At 44.4% G+C, this 18,459-nt stretch overlaps 2 protein-coding genes across 2 annotated transcripts in view; one reads left to right on the top strand and one right to left on the bottom strand.

The window, feature by feature from the left end:
- The window catches only part of LOC309550279 (uncharacterized protein), a gene marked incomplete at both ends in the record, with an annotated part of 314,622 nt that overhangs the window by 62,572 nt on the left and 233,591 nt on the right, over positions 1 to 18,459 (bottom strand). Inside the window, 1 exon segment of the mRNA XM_082250684.1 lies at positions 3,631 to 4,547. Within this exon segment, the coding sequence (XP_082106810.1) occupies positions 3,631 to 4,547 (917 nt within the window).
- LOC309549955 (gastrula zinc finger protein XlCGF66.1-like) overlaps positions 1 to 18,459 on the top strand; it is a gene marked incomplete at its 3' end in the record, with an annotated part of 263,031 nt that overhangs the window by 163,942 nt on the left and 80,630 nt on the right. The gene's annotated exons all lie outside the window — the stretch shown is intronic.

Here is an 18,459-nt window from a genome sequence, read left to right as displayed (position 1 = left end):
TTGCATCCTATCTGCAGAGTATCTCCTTTTTTCTCCCCCTGTTGGGTAGGGCCTTGCCACGTCCCCCACCTTGTTGCGCCCGGCCCGGTAAGCCCCCTGATGACGTCACATGCCGCTTGCGTGTTTTCGCGCCATCACGCTTGTTTATGTGGCCATTTTCAAACAATTTGCAGACACAGTGTATATAACATGTGGTGATGAAGCCACTCACTACTTTGCCTCTGAAGCAGCCTGCCTGTGCCCAGCAAAACTGGTCATGCGTACTCATCATCCACCTCTACTCCTGGCCCCATTAGTGATCTGCTGGTAAAGGAATATGGACTTTTGGGAGATGCAATTGTTTGTATGAGGACCATGGTTCCATTTCTTTATGAATCTACCGGACAGATGAGTATATTACTACATGCCTGTTTCTACAAACATAGCCATTAACTCTGTGACCTGTGGGTCCTGTTTCAATCATCTGTTTATCTGGATGTGTGAGGGAGGTTTATTTCACACAGTCCATTTTGGAATCAAAAATCAAATGCTTCATTTAGCTTGCATGTCTGTCTTTGGTGAACATCTATCCTCCTCTAGACCACACTAGCTCATATCTTTCTAAACCACTGTGGAAAACTCAACAGTACGAGCTTACCAGAAATATATGCTTCCTCATTTGATTTTCTATTGGGTACTTTCAAGTACTAACATCTATGAGGTTCCTATTATTTCGTATAAGAACATTACCATTGAATGGTCAAAGGCTTGTTCTTCATCAAAATTGAACTGCTCTTCTCCCATAGTTCCTTTACCATACATGGGATCACCATCATCAGCACTTTACTTTCTGAATGTTAATATATACATTGATATACATATATAGGGGCTCATATACAGATATATGGAGTGAAAGAGCTGGATGTGTGTGTTTTTAGGTGTGTATGACGTGGATTTTGGTACCATTTTAATGCAACAATCTTTGCACATTTTCACAGTTTTGTGATATATATTTCTTGAATCATTATAGTACATTTTTTCTTTACAGCCCAGTGAGTATTGTTATATACATTCTTCATATAACTTTTCCTTTAGGTGGTTGAGTTGAAATCAGGTATTTTAGCTCAGTTTCTCTAGTTCATTTACCGATACACTCCCACCATTCAAAATCCCTTTATTATGTATATGTGTTAATTAGGGGATCATCTTAGAGTGCCTATTTAGGTTTTCTTAATTTTATTTTCTCCATCAGCCCATCCCCCACAGTTATTTCCTTTTTTATCACTTGACCCTCCCTCCTAGATTGTAAGCACCTCGTGATTCCTCCTGTATTGAATTGTATGGTAATTGCACTGTTTGCCCTAACATTGTAAAGCCTGTGCAAACTGTTGGCACTATATAAATCCTGTATAATAATAATAATAATATATGACTGCCTAGTCCAGCCTTTCTCAGCCAGGGTTCCTCCAAAGGTTCCTAGGGGCTCCTTGTCACTTCCTTGGGCTGTATATGGAAGTGTCACCTACCAGCCGTTTCTGGATACTGAAGTCTGTCATCATTGCACGACACACACAATTTTTTCATCAATTATATTTTTAATACAATTTTATTTTTAACAAGAGTGCAGAAAGAAATGAATAAAATGGTAAAGGAAGAAATCCAGTTGGTCAGGAAAAGGACTTGTCTGGAATGTGGAGGCGGAGTCGGTAATAATTTATGTACAATATAATACACAACGTGTTACATTATTATAACAAAGTATTGTAGAAAAGATCACACCATAGAAAATGGGGGAAAGGAGAAAATAAACCCGGATATGAAGGTGACATTTGTGTACGAGGAACACCTTAACAATTACCACCATTTTATTCTTCAGGGCCTCTGCTTTCAGAAAATATATGTTTGGGGGTTTTATCTAATCTTCTTTTGTGCAAAAATAATGCAAAAACAGCTCTGGCAGTGAAAGGGTTAATGTGAGCTAGATGGGATCACTCTGCTGTGGTCACATTAGAGCTCCCCCTAGCTGCAGCCTGGTAATAACATTGCTAGGAGGTCTATTCATTTATCTGCTACATACTTCCCATCTTTATATAAACGTCTCCTGATAGTTAGGGGGAAATATTAGAACATTTGCATAGCAATTCTCTCACTGACAATGCCTGTACATTCCTTCTGTGTGATTGGGGAAACAATGAATGTTATTAGGGGATTGCTGAGCTGGTTGAATATTTTTCATTGATATAAAATGGAAAATGTTGCATTTGGACACTAGATGGCGCTAATTGCTATGATACTGAGCGCCATCTAAAGGCCAAATGAGGTATTTTTGGTTTTAAATTAATATTTGGTTTAATCCTGTGGTTTTATTGTGTTTATGTCCTTCAATGTGTACTGTACTCATAAATACATGGGTGTGATCTCAGGGATTTGTATGACCCCCCCCCCCCCCCCCCCGACATAGGAAACTAAGGGGTCTATGCAAAGAATATGTTGGGTGAGTATGACAAGCATGTGTCCAGCCGTGATAAATTCTGGCCATATTCTAATAAACACAGTGATTTCCTATAATCGTCAGCTCCAACTAGTGGCTATAATGAGATATTAGTTCCAAAATACCTCAATCAATAAAAATAGTTCAATACCGCATTATGGCCACTAGATGGACCCAATGATCAGAGGAAATCACTGAATGAAATAAAATAAGACCAACATTTGTCATGGATGAATGAATGCTTGTCATATTTGTTCATCTATTTTAAAAAACTAAACATGTAAGTGAAGTGGTAACTATTGAGCCAATCCCTTCATCAAACCACACATAATATCTCCCTTCAAAGGGAAAACAGAAATTATTTACAGAAAATCAAACAGTATAAATATTTTCCAACCAATAACCTCCACCCAGACAAGATATGTAGAAATATAAAGACAAGCGGTGTTACCTCTCATGCCGCACTCCGCCAAGCCACCCAAACCCACACAGGAGCAAATGAAAGAAGTTCTCACCTAGTTTATCTCCGAGTTCTCCTTCCCTCCTGTTGGGGGATGAGAGAAGGATGGACTGAAGACAGAGAGACACGCTTCGGGGTCACCACTGGTAAGTAGAGCCTTGAAATGAAGGACATCAACTTCAGAATTTCTGTCTTGTCTGTGTAAAGTTTACTGATAAAGATATATGGGATCTCACAGCTTCTAGCTCTGTAACCCGCTATATCATTATCAGTAACCGTCACACAGACAAGCAAGACATTCTGAAGGTGATTCCTTCATTTCACGGTTCTACTTACCACTCTACACCCCAAAATTTACTCAGCCAATGAAAAGCCAACATAGTACAACACTTCATTCAAGTCTCTGGTCATCTCTCATCTCCTTATCAACTGTTTCTTACATGATGAAGATCAGCCATGGAGTATATCTGAGGTGTATATCAGGGTGTGCTTCTTCCCCACATGTCCACCAACATTCATATAGAAGACATTTCCCACACTCAAGGCACTAATACTCCTTGAGGGTTGTGTGGGATCCCTGATGTACAGGAAGACAGGACTTCAGTGAGGAACAAGTGGCTTCTCCCACGTGTGAGTTCTCCGATGTCTGGAAAGACCGGACGTATCTGAAAAACATTTCCCACACTCAGGACAGGAATACAGCTTCTCCCCCGTGTGAGATCTCTGATGAGTGTAAAGAGTGGACTTCTGTGAAAAACATTTCCCGCACTCAGGACAGGAATATGGCTTCTCCCCCGTGTGAGATCTCTGATGTGTGTAAAGTGTGGACTTCTGTGAAAAACATTTCCCGCACTCAAGACAGGAAAACGGCTTCTCCCCTGTGTGAGATCTCTGATGTGTGTAAAGAGTGGACTTCTCTGAAAAACATTCCCCGCACTCAGTACAGGAATGTGGCTTCTCCCCCGTGTGAGATCTCTGATGTGTGTGAAGATGGGACTTCCGTGAAAAACATTTCCTACACTCAGAGCAGGAATACGGCTTCTCCTTTGTGTGAGATCTCTGATGTGTGTGAAGATGGGACTTCAGTGAAAAACATTTCCCGCACTCAGGGCAGGAATGTGGCTTCTCCCCCGTGTGAGATCTCTGATGTATGTAAAGATAGGACTTCAGTGAAAAAGATTTTCCGCACTCAGGGCAGGAATATGGCTTCTCCCCCGTGTGAGATCTCTGATGTGTGTAAAGAGAGGACTTCCGTGAAAAAGATTTTCCGCACTCAGGGCAGGAAAACGGCATCTCCCCCGTGTGAGACCTCTGATGTTTGTAAAGACCGGACATATCTGAAAAACATTTCCCACACTCAGGACAGGAATATGGTTTCTCCCCTGTGTGAGATCTCTGATGTGTGTAAAGACTGAACTTCCGTGAAAAAGATTTCCCGCACTCAGGACAGGAAAACGGCTTCTCCCCTGTGTGAGATCTCTGATGTGTGTAAAGATTGGACTTCTGTGAAAAAGATTTTCCACACTCAGAACAGGAATGCGGCTTCTCTCCTGTGTGAGATATTTTATGCAAATTAAGACGGGATTTAATACGGAAACACTTCCCACACTCAGTACAGGAAAACCTCTTATCTGTTGTAAGGACGGCACCATCCCCCACAGTCTGAGGTTCCTCAGGATAAGAGGAATAAGATGGTCCGGCACTGTCCCTCACAGTCTGAGGTTCCTCAGGATAAGAGGAATACGATGGTCCAGCACTGTCCCTCACAGTCTGAGGTTCCTTAGGATAAGAGGAATCTGATGGTCCGGCACCGTCCCTCACAGTCTGAGGTTCCTCAGGATAAGATGAATACGATGGTCCGGCACCGTCCCTCACAGTCTGAGGTTCCTCAGGATAAGATGAATACGATGGTCCGGCACCGTCCCTCACAGTCTGAGGTTCCTCAGGATAAGAGGAATACGATGGTCCAGCACTGTCCCTCACAGTCTGAGGTTCCTTAGGATAAGAGGAATCTGATGGTCCGGCACCGTCCCTCACAGTCTGAGGTTCCTCAGGATAAGATGAATACGATGGTCCGGCACCGTCCCTCACAGTCTGAGGTTCCTCAGGATAAGATGAATACGATGGTCCGGCACCGTCCCTCACAGTCTGAGGTTCCTCAGGATAAGAGGAATACGATGGTCCGGCACCGTCCCTCACAGTCTGAGGTTCCTCAGGATAAGATGAATACGATGGTCCATCTACACTGTGTGGTGCCGGATGCACATTTGAGGTAGCCGGGTTTTCTCCTGGACTATACTGTGTGATGTCTTTATTTTCTACTTTACAGTCTGGAGACAAAGTGAGACAATCCTCTGAGGTTTTCCTCATCTCCCGTCCATGTACTAAAATAGAAATACCAAGATTATTACTAGACATAAGCAGATTGGTTCCCCTAAACCAGGACTCCGCCCACATCAGGCAGCTTTGTCTCTGAGGATCTTACAATTCCCCCTCAAGGTAACTAGTAAATGGTAGAGGGTGACTAGGTGTCCCAGGAGCCACACATCAAGTCAAGACCTGCTGTGTGATGGTAAATGGCAGTCTCAGTCTGGACCTACGCCAGGCCATGCCTTGATGTGCGGGACACCTACTCACTATCTACCGATATAAAATGTCCAGCTGGTAGAAAATGGGTGTAACAAAAGAGAATCCATATTATGTGTATATATAGCAGTGGGTAGAGGGGAGAGCAGAAGTCAGGACTATGTAATGTACAACATAGAGTATATAATGCAGGGGTTAGGAGTATGTAATTTACAACATAGAGTATATAGTGCAGGGGTCAGAAGTATGTAATGTACAACATAGAGTATATAGTGCAGGGGTCACGAGTACGTAATGTACAACACAGCATATAGTGCAGGGGTCAGGAGTGTGTAATGTACAACATAGAGCATATAGTACAGGGGTAAGGAGTATGTAATGTGTAATATGAATGTAAAACCCCTTTTGACATCCAAAAGGCAGGATAACTCCTCCAAAAGCCAGGGGCGGGCTAGCATTTCACCCCAGGGCTAAATCCATGGCATAAATACCGGGACCACGAAAGGATATTGGGTGCCAGTCACTTTTGTCTTTTTAAAGTGTTACTGCAGAATGGTTCAGGAGGTGAGGGTTGGAGGTGAGGGGTTGGGGGGATGGGGTTCTCAGATAGCATGGCAGATCATTTACAGACTCTGCAGATCAATGTCTACTCTCACAATGTCAGAACCTATAAGCCGACTGAGCAATACTGTAAGCACATTCCCAAATTTCAGTGCGTCCTCCAAGTGAGTCCCCAGGCCCTCCTTAGAGACCGGCCTTCTTCATGGCTCCTTCCAGCAAGGGGCCTCCCCTTGGTCTCCTCCTTGGCACAGCTTCCTCCAGACCAGGCAGGACAGCTTCACAACCACTTCAGAACATGTTAGGCCCCAAAACAGGCTAATGGCCCGAACAGCAGAGCTCCATCCAGCAGCCCCTCCCTACACCTCATCCCAGGGGAAGAGAGCGAGCACATGGCCTGTCCCAAATATTTATTTCCTCCCCCAGCATGCACCAGTGACATAAACCTCCTACTGGATTGGCTGAAGGAAATATAAATATTCTTAATGTAAGACATTAAACCCAAAGAAAATATTTATTATATTGCAGCCTATGGATTCTTAGATGTGATGTTAGTTTTCCATTTTAGGATTTTTTAAAGCAGAATGTATCAGTTACTGGGATGGGGCAGACCATTTACCACTGACAGGGGTGCTTACAATGATCAGTTTTTATTTATTCTTGTAAAACTTTTATCCCAAAGGAAAAAAACAGTTTGCTGTAACTGATTATAAAGTGTGAGATAAATTTTGGCTTCAATTTGTTATTGTTTTTAAATCTGATAATACACCTAACACTCCCCCCCCCCTTCCCCAGACTGATAATGCTGCTGTCTCCAGAGTGGGGGCGCTCTAATACAGAAGGTGTGACCAGGTGAAAACAGAGGGGAAAAAGCCTTAAAAAGAAAAGTAATGCAGCCACCACATCTAATGATTGGTAAGCTGCAATGTATGACATCTTTGGTTTTGGGTTTATTATCATTTTAGTTTGGTTGGTGAAATGTCATACTATGTCCAGTGATAGCGGTGACATCTACTGGCCACAGTGAGAAATCAAAACTCAGCTTAAGCTTAGGGAAAAACCAGGCGAAAAACTAAACAATCAGTCTGAGCTAAGAACAGTCCAGCCAAAAACTAACAGGACATAGTAGTCCCTATTTAAGACAAGCTGTAACTTCAGATCCCCGTCCCCTTTTTTCTGACTGCTCAGACAAACTGTCTAAATTCTGGACTTTGAACAGATATAAAGAAGAAAGGAATGCAGATAAAAGGGTACAACTTATGTAGGAGGATTTGTTTTCATTTTCTGTGTATATGGAGGGTTTACACCCACTCTAAATGTTCACATGAGACAAGTTGCAGAGGTCCCACACCGCTGCCTCCCATCTCCTGAGACTGCACTCAGTGACTTATCCCTCCACCCGGCACAGCCAGCAAATAACAGAGCAAGTAACCCCGGGAGAATTGTTCTGTCAGAGATCTTACTAGACCCGGGCATGGGGCAGAAGACCCAAAGAACATACCACAGGTGCCTAGGTCTGGTAACACGTATGGTGAAAATTAACATTTTGCTGCCAGCTGAACCCCCAGAATCCCCATAAATCCAGTCTAGAGACATAAATTGTGTCTGCAGCACAGAGAAGGAAGATTATCCGAGAGAAATACAGGACGGGAACACAGCTCAGGAAAGTGACCAGGGTATTACAGGCTGATATCACCCAGTCCCCGCCCTACTCTGGACCAATCAGTGAGCAGTATGGGTGGAGGAATGTATTTAGTGTTAATGACCCACCTGTGCTGATCTCTGTAGGAGTGTCCTCCTCTATAAATGTCCCCGTTATTCCATCCTCCTCCATAGACTGCTGATCATCCCTCACATCCCTCTCTTCTTCTTCTGCTTTAACCTCAAATTCTATATCGATTGGATCTCCACTCTAAATCAAGAAAATGAAAGAATATCATCTGGAAGATATAAGATTTATTATTGTGACGTCACATAAAAATACACACATTGTCTCCATGAGTCTGTGTTTTATAATCTCTGTCCCACCAACCTTGTAACAGTGAGGGTTGGTGTGACCTTCCTGTGTGGAATCCCGGGAATACAGAGGACGGGGACATCTCTCTGGTGGGTTCCTGGTATTAGGTGGCTCCATCATATCCTTGTGTCCTTCTGAAAACTCCTCCATCACTCCATACTCCTCATCCTCCTCTTTATACTCTTCTTTGACATCAATATTATCATCCCCGAGGTTTCCACTCTGAATATATAATAAAACATTTCTTGTAACAAACATACTGTATATAAATCAGAACTACCAATAATTGTTCCTCATCTACCTGATGATGGTGAGGGATGGTGTGACCTTCCTGTGTGGAATCCCAGGAATACAGAGGACGGGGACATCTCTCTGGTGGGTTTCTGTAGCTGGATGACTCCTCCATGGTGTCCTGGTTCAGATCTTTGTGTTCTTTTAGAAACTCTGACTCCTTCATCACCCCATCCTCATCATCCTCCTCTTTCATCTCTTCTTTAACCTCAACTTTAGAATCTCTCAGGTTTCCACTCTGAATATATAATAAAAATGACATCAATTGTAACAATGCAGATAATGTACAGATCCTAATGATACTATCAGTGATTGTTCCTCATCTACCTGATGATGGTGGGGGATGGTGTGACCTTCCTGTGTGGAATCCCGGGAATACAGAGGACGGGGACATCTCTCTGGTGGGTTCCCATTACTGGATCCATCTGTAGGAAACACACACACTGACTGAATACATTGTTTCTATGTGTTTATCAGATGATGGAGGATGTAGGTGGATCCTCCGTACTGCTCTCTCCTTTACAATAAAGTCTCCTCTTACCCGGTGATGTGAGGGGCGGCTGATTCTTCATCATGACGTCCTTGTAGAGATCCTTGTGTCCTTCTAAATACTCCCACTCCTCCATGGAGAAATAGACAGTGACATCCTGACACCTTATAGGAACCTGACACACACAATGATACAGTCACCATCCAGACACATCCCTTGTCTGTTACTGGATAATGTCCCAGAATTCCCAGCACCGCTCACCTCTCCTCCATGATCTCTCTGGTGACTTCTAGAATCTTCTTTGTATTTCTCTATTCTATCAGGGAGGGAGGCGGAGGCAATGTGATGGTCATATGATCTCCAGACTTCACAGGAGGAAAACTCTAGATCTGAACACAAATAGTAAAATCAAATGAAATTCCCAGAATCCTCCTCACCTCACCATTCAGGTTTCCATTTGATTAAAGCCCCACCTCAGACTGAGGTATAATTTACCCACACAGGACCCCCACACTACGCAGGGTAAAAGCTTGTTGCAGGCATTCTGACATCATTACATACAACGTAGGACCGACAGTCCCACTTTGCTAGTGAGGATGCCAAGGGTCCGAACACATCCTAAGAGCATGAGGAAAAAAAGCAAGATGGAGGGACATTGGGGGGAGGAGCTGTGAGGTCAGTGTGATGTCATAGGACATATAGACTCTGGATGGAGGGACATTTAGATGGGGAGATTTGAGGGGCCCTCTATATGAGGCTCTCATGTGAGCAGGTGATGTGAGGAGGAACGGAGTGTAAATAGCAGACGATTTTCTCCAGAGCTCCTAATGGTGGGGATGGATTTTGCTGCATGCTGGTGCCAAGTTTTCACCCCCCAGGGTCACTGCAGGTGTGGAGAAAAGCTGTGTACGAGGATATGGAGGAGAGATGAGGAGGAGATCCAGGAATCAGGATAAAGGTCAGGACAAGGAACAGACGAGCGCATCCAAGAGATGAAGCCGGGGTCACTACACAGAAAAGCAATCCAAGGAAACAACAGGCAGGACGAGGAATAGCAAGAAGGAGCTCAGAGACAAATGAGAATATTGCTCAGCCAATGGGAGATTATCTCAGCATGACTTACATAATGAAGGAGATGAGGGGGAGGGGAGGTGACCATAGATACATGGAAATTCAGCTGGTTCAGCAGGGATCGGTCACATTTCCATCCATGTGTGGTCACTGCCAGATAAATGTCACTCGATCAGCGACTGCAGCCAATAGCTTCATCACTGATCTGTGTATTCTTAGAGCGGAGGAGCGCCCCCCCCATTGTCAGAATACAATAGTGCAGCGGGGAGGATTTCCCCATCCCCCTCCAATGTATGGATGGGGGAATCGCTTCAGTTTTTTTTTCACTCATCCCTCTGGCTGAACGATAAAACTGAACCATGTATGGCCAGCTTTGGAAGCAAGATATATTATTTATCAACTGATCCCCCTGAAGGGTTAATCTATGTTTATTACCTCCTCTGCCGCCAATTCCTGCATTGTTTTCTCTTTCCGTCCTACCAAATGGAATGTCCTGTCAGAATCTGACATCACTTCCTGTCTATATTCCATAGAGACTTCCTGTCTGGGTAGAAGTGAGATTTCCACCTTGTGGAGCTCAGAGGAACTGCAGCCCTGAGAACCGTCTGGTAGTGTGAACACAGCCTTGTGCTGTGTGTGTATATACTGTATATCCTTCCCCTTTCTCTCCTCCCTGAGTGTGTATGAAGAGGCGGAGCTCCTGCTGGAACAGCGGTCGGAGGAGGAAGCTGAGTCTAGGAGGGAGACTGACAGAAAGCGCAGCAGACTTGCAGGAGTGAGCGAGGAGGATCCAGTTCCTTGTCATCGGAGGTGAGGAGAGTGTGAAGGATGTTTGTGACTCTGGTAGCTGAAAAGCTGGGAGTCATATTGCTCTGGTGAGTTGGGAAACACTACTAAGGGGGCGCCCTCACCATCACGTGTGTAAGAGGTGGAAGAAGGCGTGGCTACACTACAGCTGGCACAGTTTGGAGCACGGAGAACTTTCACACCTTATCAACTTTTCATTCATTTGTGGACTTTTTTTTAGCAATATAAATTCATTGAAGTAGATGCAAAGTGGAAGCAGTGGACTTGCAGAGAACACTATATTGAGTACACAATACTGTATGTTTACATGAATTTGCACAGATTTTTACTTTATTTATTATAGCAGCAAATATTATAAGATTAAATAAATAGGTGCAAAGTGGAAGCAGTGGATCTGCATGGAACAGCATCTTGAGCACAAAGCACTTTATGTTGTATATGAATTTTCACATGGTTCAGTTTCCGTAGATTATTGATAAACACCATAAGATGAATGAAGTAGGTGTAAAGTGGAAACAGTAGATCTGCAGAGAATAATATTTTGAGCCCCTAGCACTTTATATATGAATGTATCCACATATTTTAGCGTATTTGTGATATTTATGTGCACACACAATAGGACAGCGCTGTGACACATAATGCTCTTCTAGTTGATAAAGAGAATACTTACCTTTGTTACAGCAGCAGTCCGGTATAAGTTATTTTTGTAGGTATTTGAGTTGTTACACATAGCGCGGGTTTTTTCCAATGATATTGGTGACATAATTGCCCAAATCTGGGGATCAGGAGCCGTTTCCACCCTTTACTCTCGGCTGGGGTTCTTTGTATCCATATAACAGATGTTCTACATGACTAAATCTGCAATCAATTTTACTGCAAAATCAAAGGGGCCAAAATGTCTCCCCCCGAGCAGTAATAACTGGATTTTTGTACTTACCGTAAAATCCTTTTCTCTGAAGTCCATTGACAGACGCAGCTCCATATCTTCTTAGACCATTGGGTTATGCTTCTCCCATCAGGAATAGGACACTAGGCAGGAAAAAGCTTTACCACACCTATGGGGCTGTCCCTGCAGGCATAACCCCACACACTCTGCTACGGCCCTCAGATTCGTTGCAAGCAGTGTTTAGAAGACAAAAACCCCATTTCACTCATAAGTAGAGGGGTGGGTGCTGCGTCTGTCAATGAACTTCAGAGTAAAGGATTTTTTGGTAAGTACAAAAATTCAGTTTTCTCTATCGTCCATTGACAGACGCAGCTCCATATCCTCTTAGATCATTGGGACGACCCAAAGCAGTATATGCATGAGGGGTGGGAAAAACAAACGCAAAGAAGAGCGTTATTCCCCAAAAGCTAAACCTAGCCAACCCGGTAAAATGGAGCTCAACCTGGAACAACTGGAGCTCACCTAGAAAAAACACACACCCTCAAAGAGAAGCAAAAAAAATGTTCTCTTTTTAACAGCAGCCTGCCAAACCTTGCAGCCAAAAGAGGCATCCGAAGATGCCAGCACATTAACTTTGTAGAATTTTGTGAACGTATGCACAGATGACTAAGTTGCAAACTTGCATCACTGACGCCTGATGGCGAAAAGCCCAAGAAGCACTCAGTGCTCTAGTAGAATGCGCCTTCACAGGGAAAGGAGGAATCTCACCATTCAGTGAATAAGCCTGAACAACCGTCTGCCTGATCCATCTGGATATGGTCACAGTAGACGCAGCCAATCCTTTACGAGGTCCCTCGGTAAGGACAAAAAGAGCCTCTGATTTTCTGAAAGAGTTAGTGGCTGCCAGGTAAACCCTGATCACTGGAACTACTTCCAAAGAATGCAAGGCAATTTCCTTGGAATGCTTGGGCTTGAGACAGAGTGAAGGCAGCACAATGTCTTCATTCAAATGAAAATCAGAAACCACCTTAGGAAGAATAGACTGATTAGGTCGGAGTACCATCTTATCTTTGTGGACCGCCAAATAAGGTGAGCGTCAAGACAACGCCACCAATTCTGATACTCGGCGGGCAAAAGTGATAGCCACCGAAAAGGCAACCTTCTGAGACAATAAAAGCAGAGAAATCTCCTGAATGTTCTCAAAAGGAGGCTTTTTAAGAACAAATACCAAATTCAGATCCCACAGAAGTAGCGGGGATCATCTCGGAGTAGCCATATGGCGCACTCCCTGAATGAAAGTGCGAATCAAGGCATGCATAGCTAACGGGCGTTGGAAATATATAGCCAAAGGCGACACTTGGCCCTTGATAGTGCCCAAAGCCAGCCTCTGTTCAACCCCTTTTTGTAGAAAGGCCAAAACCCTAGCTATTGAAAACAATCGAGGGTGCACCTTCAGAGATTCACACCATGAAATGTACGATTTCCACGTACGATGATATATCTTCCTGGAGTTCAACTTCCTGGCCTTCAATAGCGTAGGAGTCACAGAGTCAGAAAACCGTGCCGTTAAAGCCAGTGACTGTAAATCAGGATGGAAGATCAGCCCTTGAGACAGCAGATCTTCCCTGAGAGGAGGTCTCCAAGGAGCATCGGCGACCAAACTTACCAGGTCTGCATACCAAGACCGGTGAGGCCAGTCTGGGGCCACCAGAATGACCGGAATCTCTTCCACCTTTATCCTGCGTAGAAGGCTCGGCAGGAGTTTCAGCGGAGGAAAGGCATAAATCCTTGTCCAGTTTCCCTGGCCCCCATTGCTAGAATATTGCAGGAGTGTCTCATAGACCCTTGCAAGATAGTGAGGTGGGGTGGGGTTTGTTATTGTTAAGTACCTGTATCCCATTGTTTCTATTGTTTCTGTCTGCCTTAAGATCAACTTGTTATGGGATGCAGGGCTTTTTTTTAACGGGAACGCGGGGGAACGCAGTTCCGGCATCTCTAGCACTGAATGTATGCCATGGCAAGGGGTGCTGGAGGGTCTACTGATGCTGGAGGGGGATCTATTTTTGGTTGGCAATCTATTGTTGCTGGTGGAGAATCTTTTGATACTGTGGGTTAATTGTTTCTGGAAGGGATCTTTTGTTTGGGGAGGGGGTCTACTGTTGCTGGCTGCTAGAGAGTCTATTGATGCTGGCTGCTGGGAAATCTTTTGCTGCTGCTGGGGGTCTATTGCTGCTGGGGTGGTATATTGCTGTTGGCTGTGGGGGATCAATTTTATTGCATTTCTTGTTATCATAACCAAATTCCATACATTCCACTACAAAATTATACTTGGCTCTATATTCTCTAAAAGGGGCTGTACTGGAAGCTGGGTAGGGGGTGGATCCAAGTGTCGGTGCTCAGCGGTGGAACCAAGGGTTAGTGTTTGAAGGTGGGTAGGGGGCGGAGACACAAAGGAACTTAGAAAAGGGAGTTCCTGCACCTTTTCTCTGAGAAAAAAAGCCCTGAAGGGATGTATATGTGTATGTGGATTGGCTGCTAAGGGGGAGGGGGGATTGTCCCACAGTGTATATCTCTTTGTCAACAAAGAAAATGGCCTCTGCCCCCACCTATAACTGGCCTTCATAGCAAAGAACACATGGAAGGGCAACGCACATGAAACAAACAAAAATAAAATTCCCAGTTCAATTTGCCAACCAGTCTGCTTACCAACCAGATTAACCTGTCTAACAGTTTGCGTCAAAACAGGGGTTTAGTTAGCACACATTTGCAAACGCATGTGAAAGCTGCAGGGCCACTTCACGGCTCCCTGTTACCTGCATGTTTGCCTTAGCTGTAATACTATCAGCTGGGCTTCCATTATGCCCCCAATTACCTTTCAGTAGGGATGGGCCACCTCCAGGCTCACCTGCCCCCTATATATCCATTAGCTTGCATGTGCTTCCACTGTGAAGACTCTTATAAATTCATTAGAGCTAGGACTGCAGGTATACAGGGAGCCGTGAAGTGGCCCTGCAGCTTTCACATGCGTTTGCAAATGTGTGCTAACTAAACCCCTGTTTTGACGCAAACTGTTAGACAGGTTAATCTGGTTGGTAAGCAAACTGGTTGGCAAATTGAACTGGGAATTTTATTTTATTTATTTTTTTCATGTATATCTCTTTGTGCCTGTGTGTGAATAAACAGGCCCCCTTCCTTACTTTCAAAGTAGGGCTGTTGGACCTGCATTGTATGTAATATCAGAAATAAAGTTTAAATAAAAAGATAAATAAATATATATATATTTCAATCTAATAGAAAACAACTACTAGATATATAAGGTGCAGTGGTGGTATAAAGAGAAAACCACTCTAGAGAATTATCTCATCAATTTATAGATGCCGATCAATAATGGCAATAATAATAATATGACTTGCTTCAATTGCTTTTCCACTACTGATGCTGCCAACCACTTCATTATTCACATCAAGTGTCCTACCTTTTGTGGGTACTTTCCGTATCTCTAATTACTTCATGAAGACGAATTGTCTGTGCAGCATTGATGCTCCCTTTCCTTCTGGATCCCATATTGCTCAATACTATCTCCGTTCATCGGTACCAAACTTCCACTGAGTTTTTATAAGGAAAGCTCTATATCACACACTGTTTTATTTTAGCACGAGGATGTCAGTTTAATCCCTACCTTATGGTAGTATGCACTGCTTGATTTACACCCTTGTGGCTTTGTCCGAGATTTCTCAAGGATCAACACTTGTAACTCCCTTGTGGAGTAGTTGATACCCTGCACAACCACTCGGGAGTACATCAAACATGTTAGTGCACTCTGGATTGGTCTTCAGTTTGGACATTTTTTAACCATTGTCACATTTTATGTGTTGTTATTTATGCTGTAGTTGGTGGCGGTGATGTTCTAATTTCATTCATGTGTTCCATATTCAGGGAATTTTTCTATCAATAAAGTTTTTTACTAGTTACATAATGGGCCTATTCCATTTCGGCCGAAAATGGGTTAAAGATGCCGAAATTAATGATGGCCGCCGCGGGCGCAGCGCAGCTTTGAAAAGTCCCGCCTCCCGGTGATGTGACTACTACGACTATGTGTATGAATGAACTAACACACCGGGCGGGCGAGCGGCCGCTAATAGCTGTAACTAAGTGAGCCCTTAACTTCCCTGTCAGGCGGGTATCTCCGCTGAGTGTGAGAGAAGAATTCTACCAGCAGAGATCCCATTATCGATAAGCTGTAACCCTGGAAAGGCTTTTATAAGGGACACCGATGGATGATTTTAGGCTCCGTAGTTTGTCACAGGAATGGGCAGTTTTTATTCTTGACATGTTTGGTATCAATTTATTTGACACATCATTAAATTTTATATATTACCAATAAAATGGGTATTATATTGTATTTATGTGCACTAAAATGTGTGTATTATTTCCTGAAAATTTGATGTGACAAAAAATCCCCAATTTATTCCCCAGGGTCTCTGCTTTTGGAATATATTTAATGTTTGGGGGTTCTAAAAAAAAAAAAAAATTGTTAATTTGTACATTGCACTTCCAATTCTCTCCAACAACAAAAAATGGAACAGTCACATGTCAAATATTATCTCCAATAGAAACTGAAGGTTTGTCGGGAAACACTGCCACCGTGTGGCCAATTGTATAACTGCAGCTCGTCTGTATTGCCGGGAAACACTGCCACCGTGTGGCCAATTTTGTAACTGCAGCTCGTCTGTATTGCCGGGAGACACTGCCACCGTGTGGCCAATTTTGTAACTGCAGCTCGCCTGTATTGCCGGGAAACACTGCCACCGTGTGGTTAATTTTGTATCTGCAGCTCGTCTGTTTTGCCGGTAAACACTGCCACCGTGTGGCCAATTTTGTAACTGCAGCCGCCTATATTGTTGGGAAACACTGCCACCGTGTGGCTAATTTTGTAACTGCAGCCGCCTATATTGTTGGGAAACACTGCCAATTTTGTATCTGCAGCTCGTCTGTATTGCCGGGGAACACTGCCACCGTGTGGCCAATTTTGTAACTGCAGCTCGCCTGTATTGTCGGGAAACACTGCCACCGTGTGGCCAATTTTGTAACTGCAGCTCGTCTGTATTGTCAGGAAACACTGCCACCGTGTGGCCAATTTTGTAACTGCAGCTGCCTATATTGCCGGGAAACACTGCCACCGTGTGGCCAATTTTGTATCTGCAGCTCGTCTGTATTGTCAGGAAACACTGCCACCGTGTGGCCAATTTTGTAACTGCAGCTCGTCTGTATTGTCAGGAAACACTGCCACCGTGTGGCCAATTTTGTAACTGCAGCTGCCTATATTGTCGGGAAACACTGCCACCGTGTGGTCAATTTTGTTACTGCAGCTCGTCTGTATTTCCGGGAAACACTGCCACCGTGTGGCCAATTTTGTAACTGCAGCTCGTCTGTATTTCCGGGAAACACTGCCACCGTGTGGTCAATTTTGTAACTGCAGCTCCGCTGTATTGCCGAGGAACACTGCCACCGTGTGGTCAATTTTGTATCTGCAGCTCGTCTGTATTGCTGGAAAACACTGCCACCGTGTGGCCAATTTTGTATCTGCAGCTCGTCTGTATTGCCGGGAAACACTGCCACCGTGTGGCCAATTTTGTAACTGCAGCTCGCCTGTATTGCCGGGAAACACTGCCACCGTGTGGCCAATTTTGTATCTGCAGCTCGTCTGTATTGCCGGGAAACACTGCCACCGTGTGGTCAATTTTGTAACTGCAGCTCGGCTGTATTGCCGGGAAACACTGCCATCGTGTGGCCAATTTTGTAACTGCAGCTCAGCTGTATTGCCGGGGAACACTGCCACCGTGTGGTCAAATTTGTTACTGCAGCTCGGCTGTATTGCCGGTAAACACTGCCGCCGTGTGGCCAATTTTGTAACTGCCGCTCGTCTGTAATTCTGGGAAACACTGCCATTGTGTGGCCAATTTTGTAACTGCAGCTCAGCTGTATTGCCGGGGAACACTGCCACCGTGTGGTCAAATTTGTATCTGCAGCTCGTCTGTATTGCTGGAAAACACTGCCACTGTGTGGCCAATTTTGTAACTGCAGCTATCTATATTGCCGGTAAACACTGCCGCCGTGTGGCCAATTTTGTAACTGCAGCTTGGCTATATTGCCGGTAAACACTGCCGCCGTGTGGCCAATTTTGTAACTGCCGCTCGTCTGTATTTCTGGGAAACACTGCCATTGTGTGGCCAATTTTGTAACTGCAGCTCAGCTGTATTGCCGGGGAACACTGCCACCGTGTGGTCAAATTTGTTACTGCAGCTCGGCTGTATTTCCGGGAAACACTGCCACCGTGTGGTCAATTTTGTAACTGCAGCTCAGCTGTATTGCCGGGGAACACTGCCACCGTGTGGTCAATTTTGTATCTGCAGCTCGTCTGTATTGCTGGAAAACACTGCCACTGTGTGGCCAATTTTGTAACTGCAGCTGCCTATATTGCCGGGAAACACTGCCACCGTGTGGCCAATTTTGTAACTGCAGCTCGTCTGTATTTCCAGGAAACACTGCCACCGTGTGGTCAAATTTGTTACTGCAGCTCGGCTGTATTGCCGGGAAACACTGCCATCGTGTGGCCAATTTTGTAACTGCAGCTTATCTGTATTTCCGGGAAACACTGCCACCGTGTGGTCAATTTTGTAACTGCAGCTCAGCTGTATTGCCGGGGAACACTGCCACCGTGTGGTCAAATTTGTTACTGCAGCTCGGCTGTATTGCCGGGAAACACTGCCATCGTGTGGTCAATTTTGTATCTGCAGCTCGTCTGTATTGCTGGAAAACACTG

This window comes from Pelophylax lessonae (assembly GCF_965119305.1).
Source record: "Pelophylax lessonae genome assembly, chromosome: 3".
NCBI classification, from domain to species: Eukaryota; Metazoa; Chordata; class Amphibia; order Anura; family Ranidae; genus Pelophylax; species Pelophylax lessonae.
The sequence above is the reverse complement of the archived record's forward strand: the minus strand, read 5'-3'. Positions and strand labels throughout refer to the sequence as shown.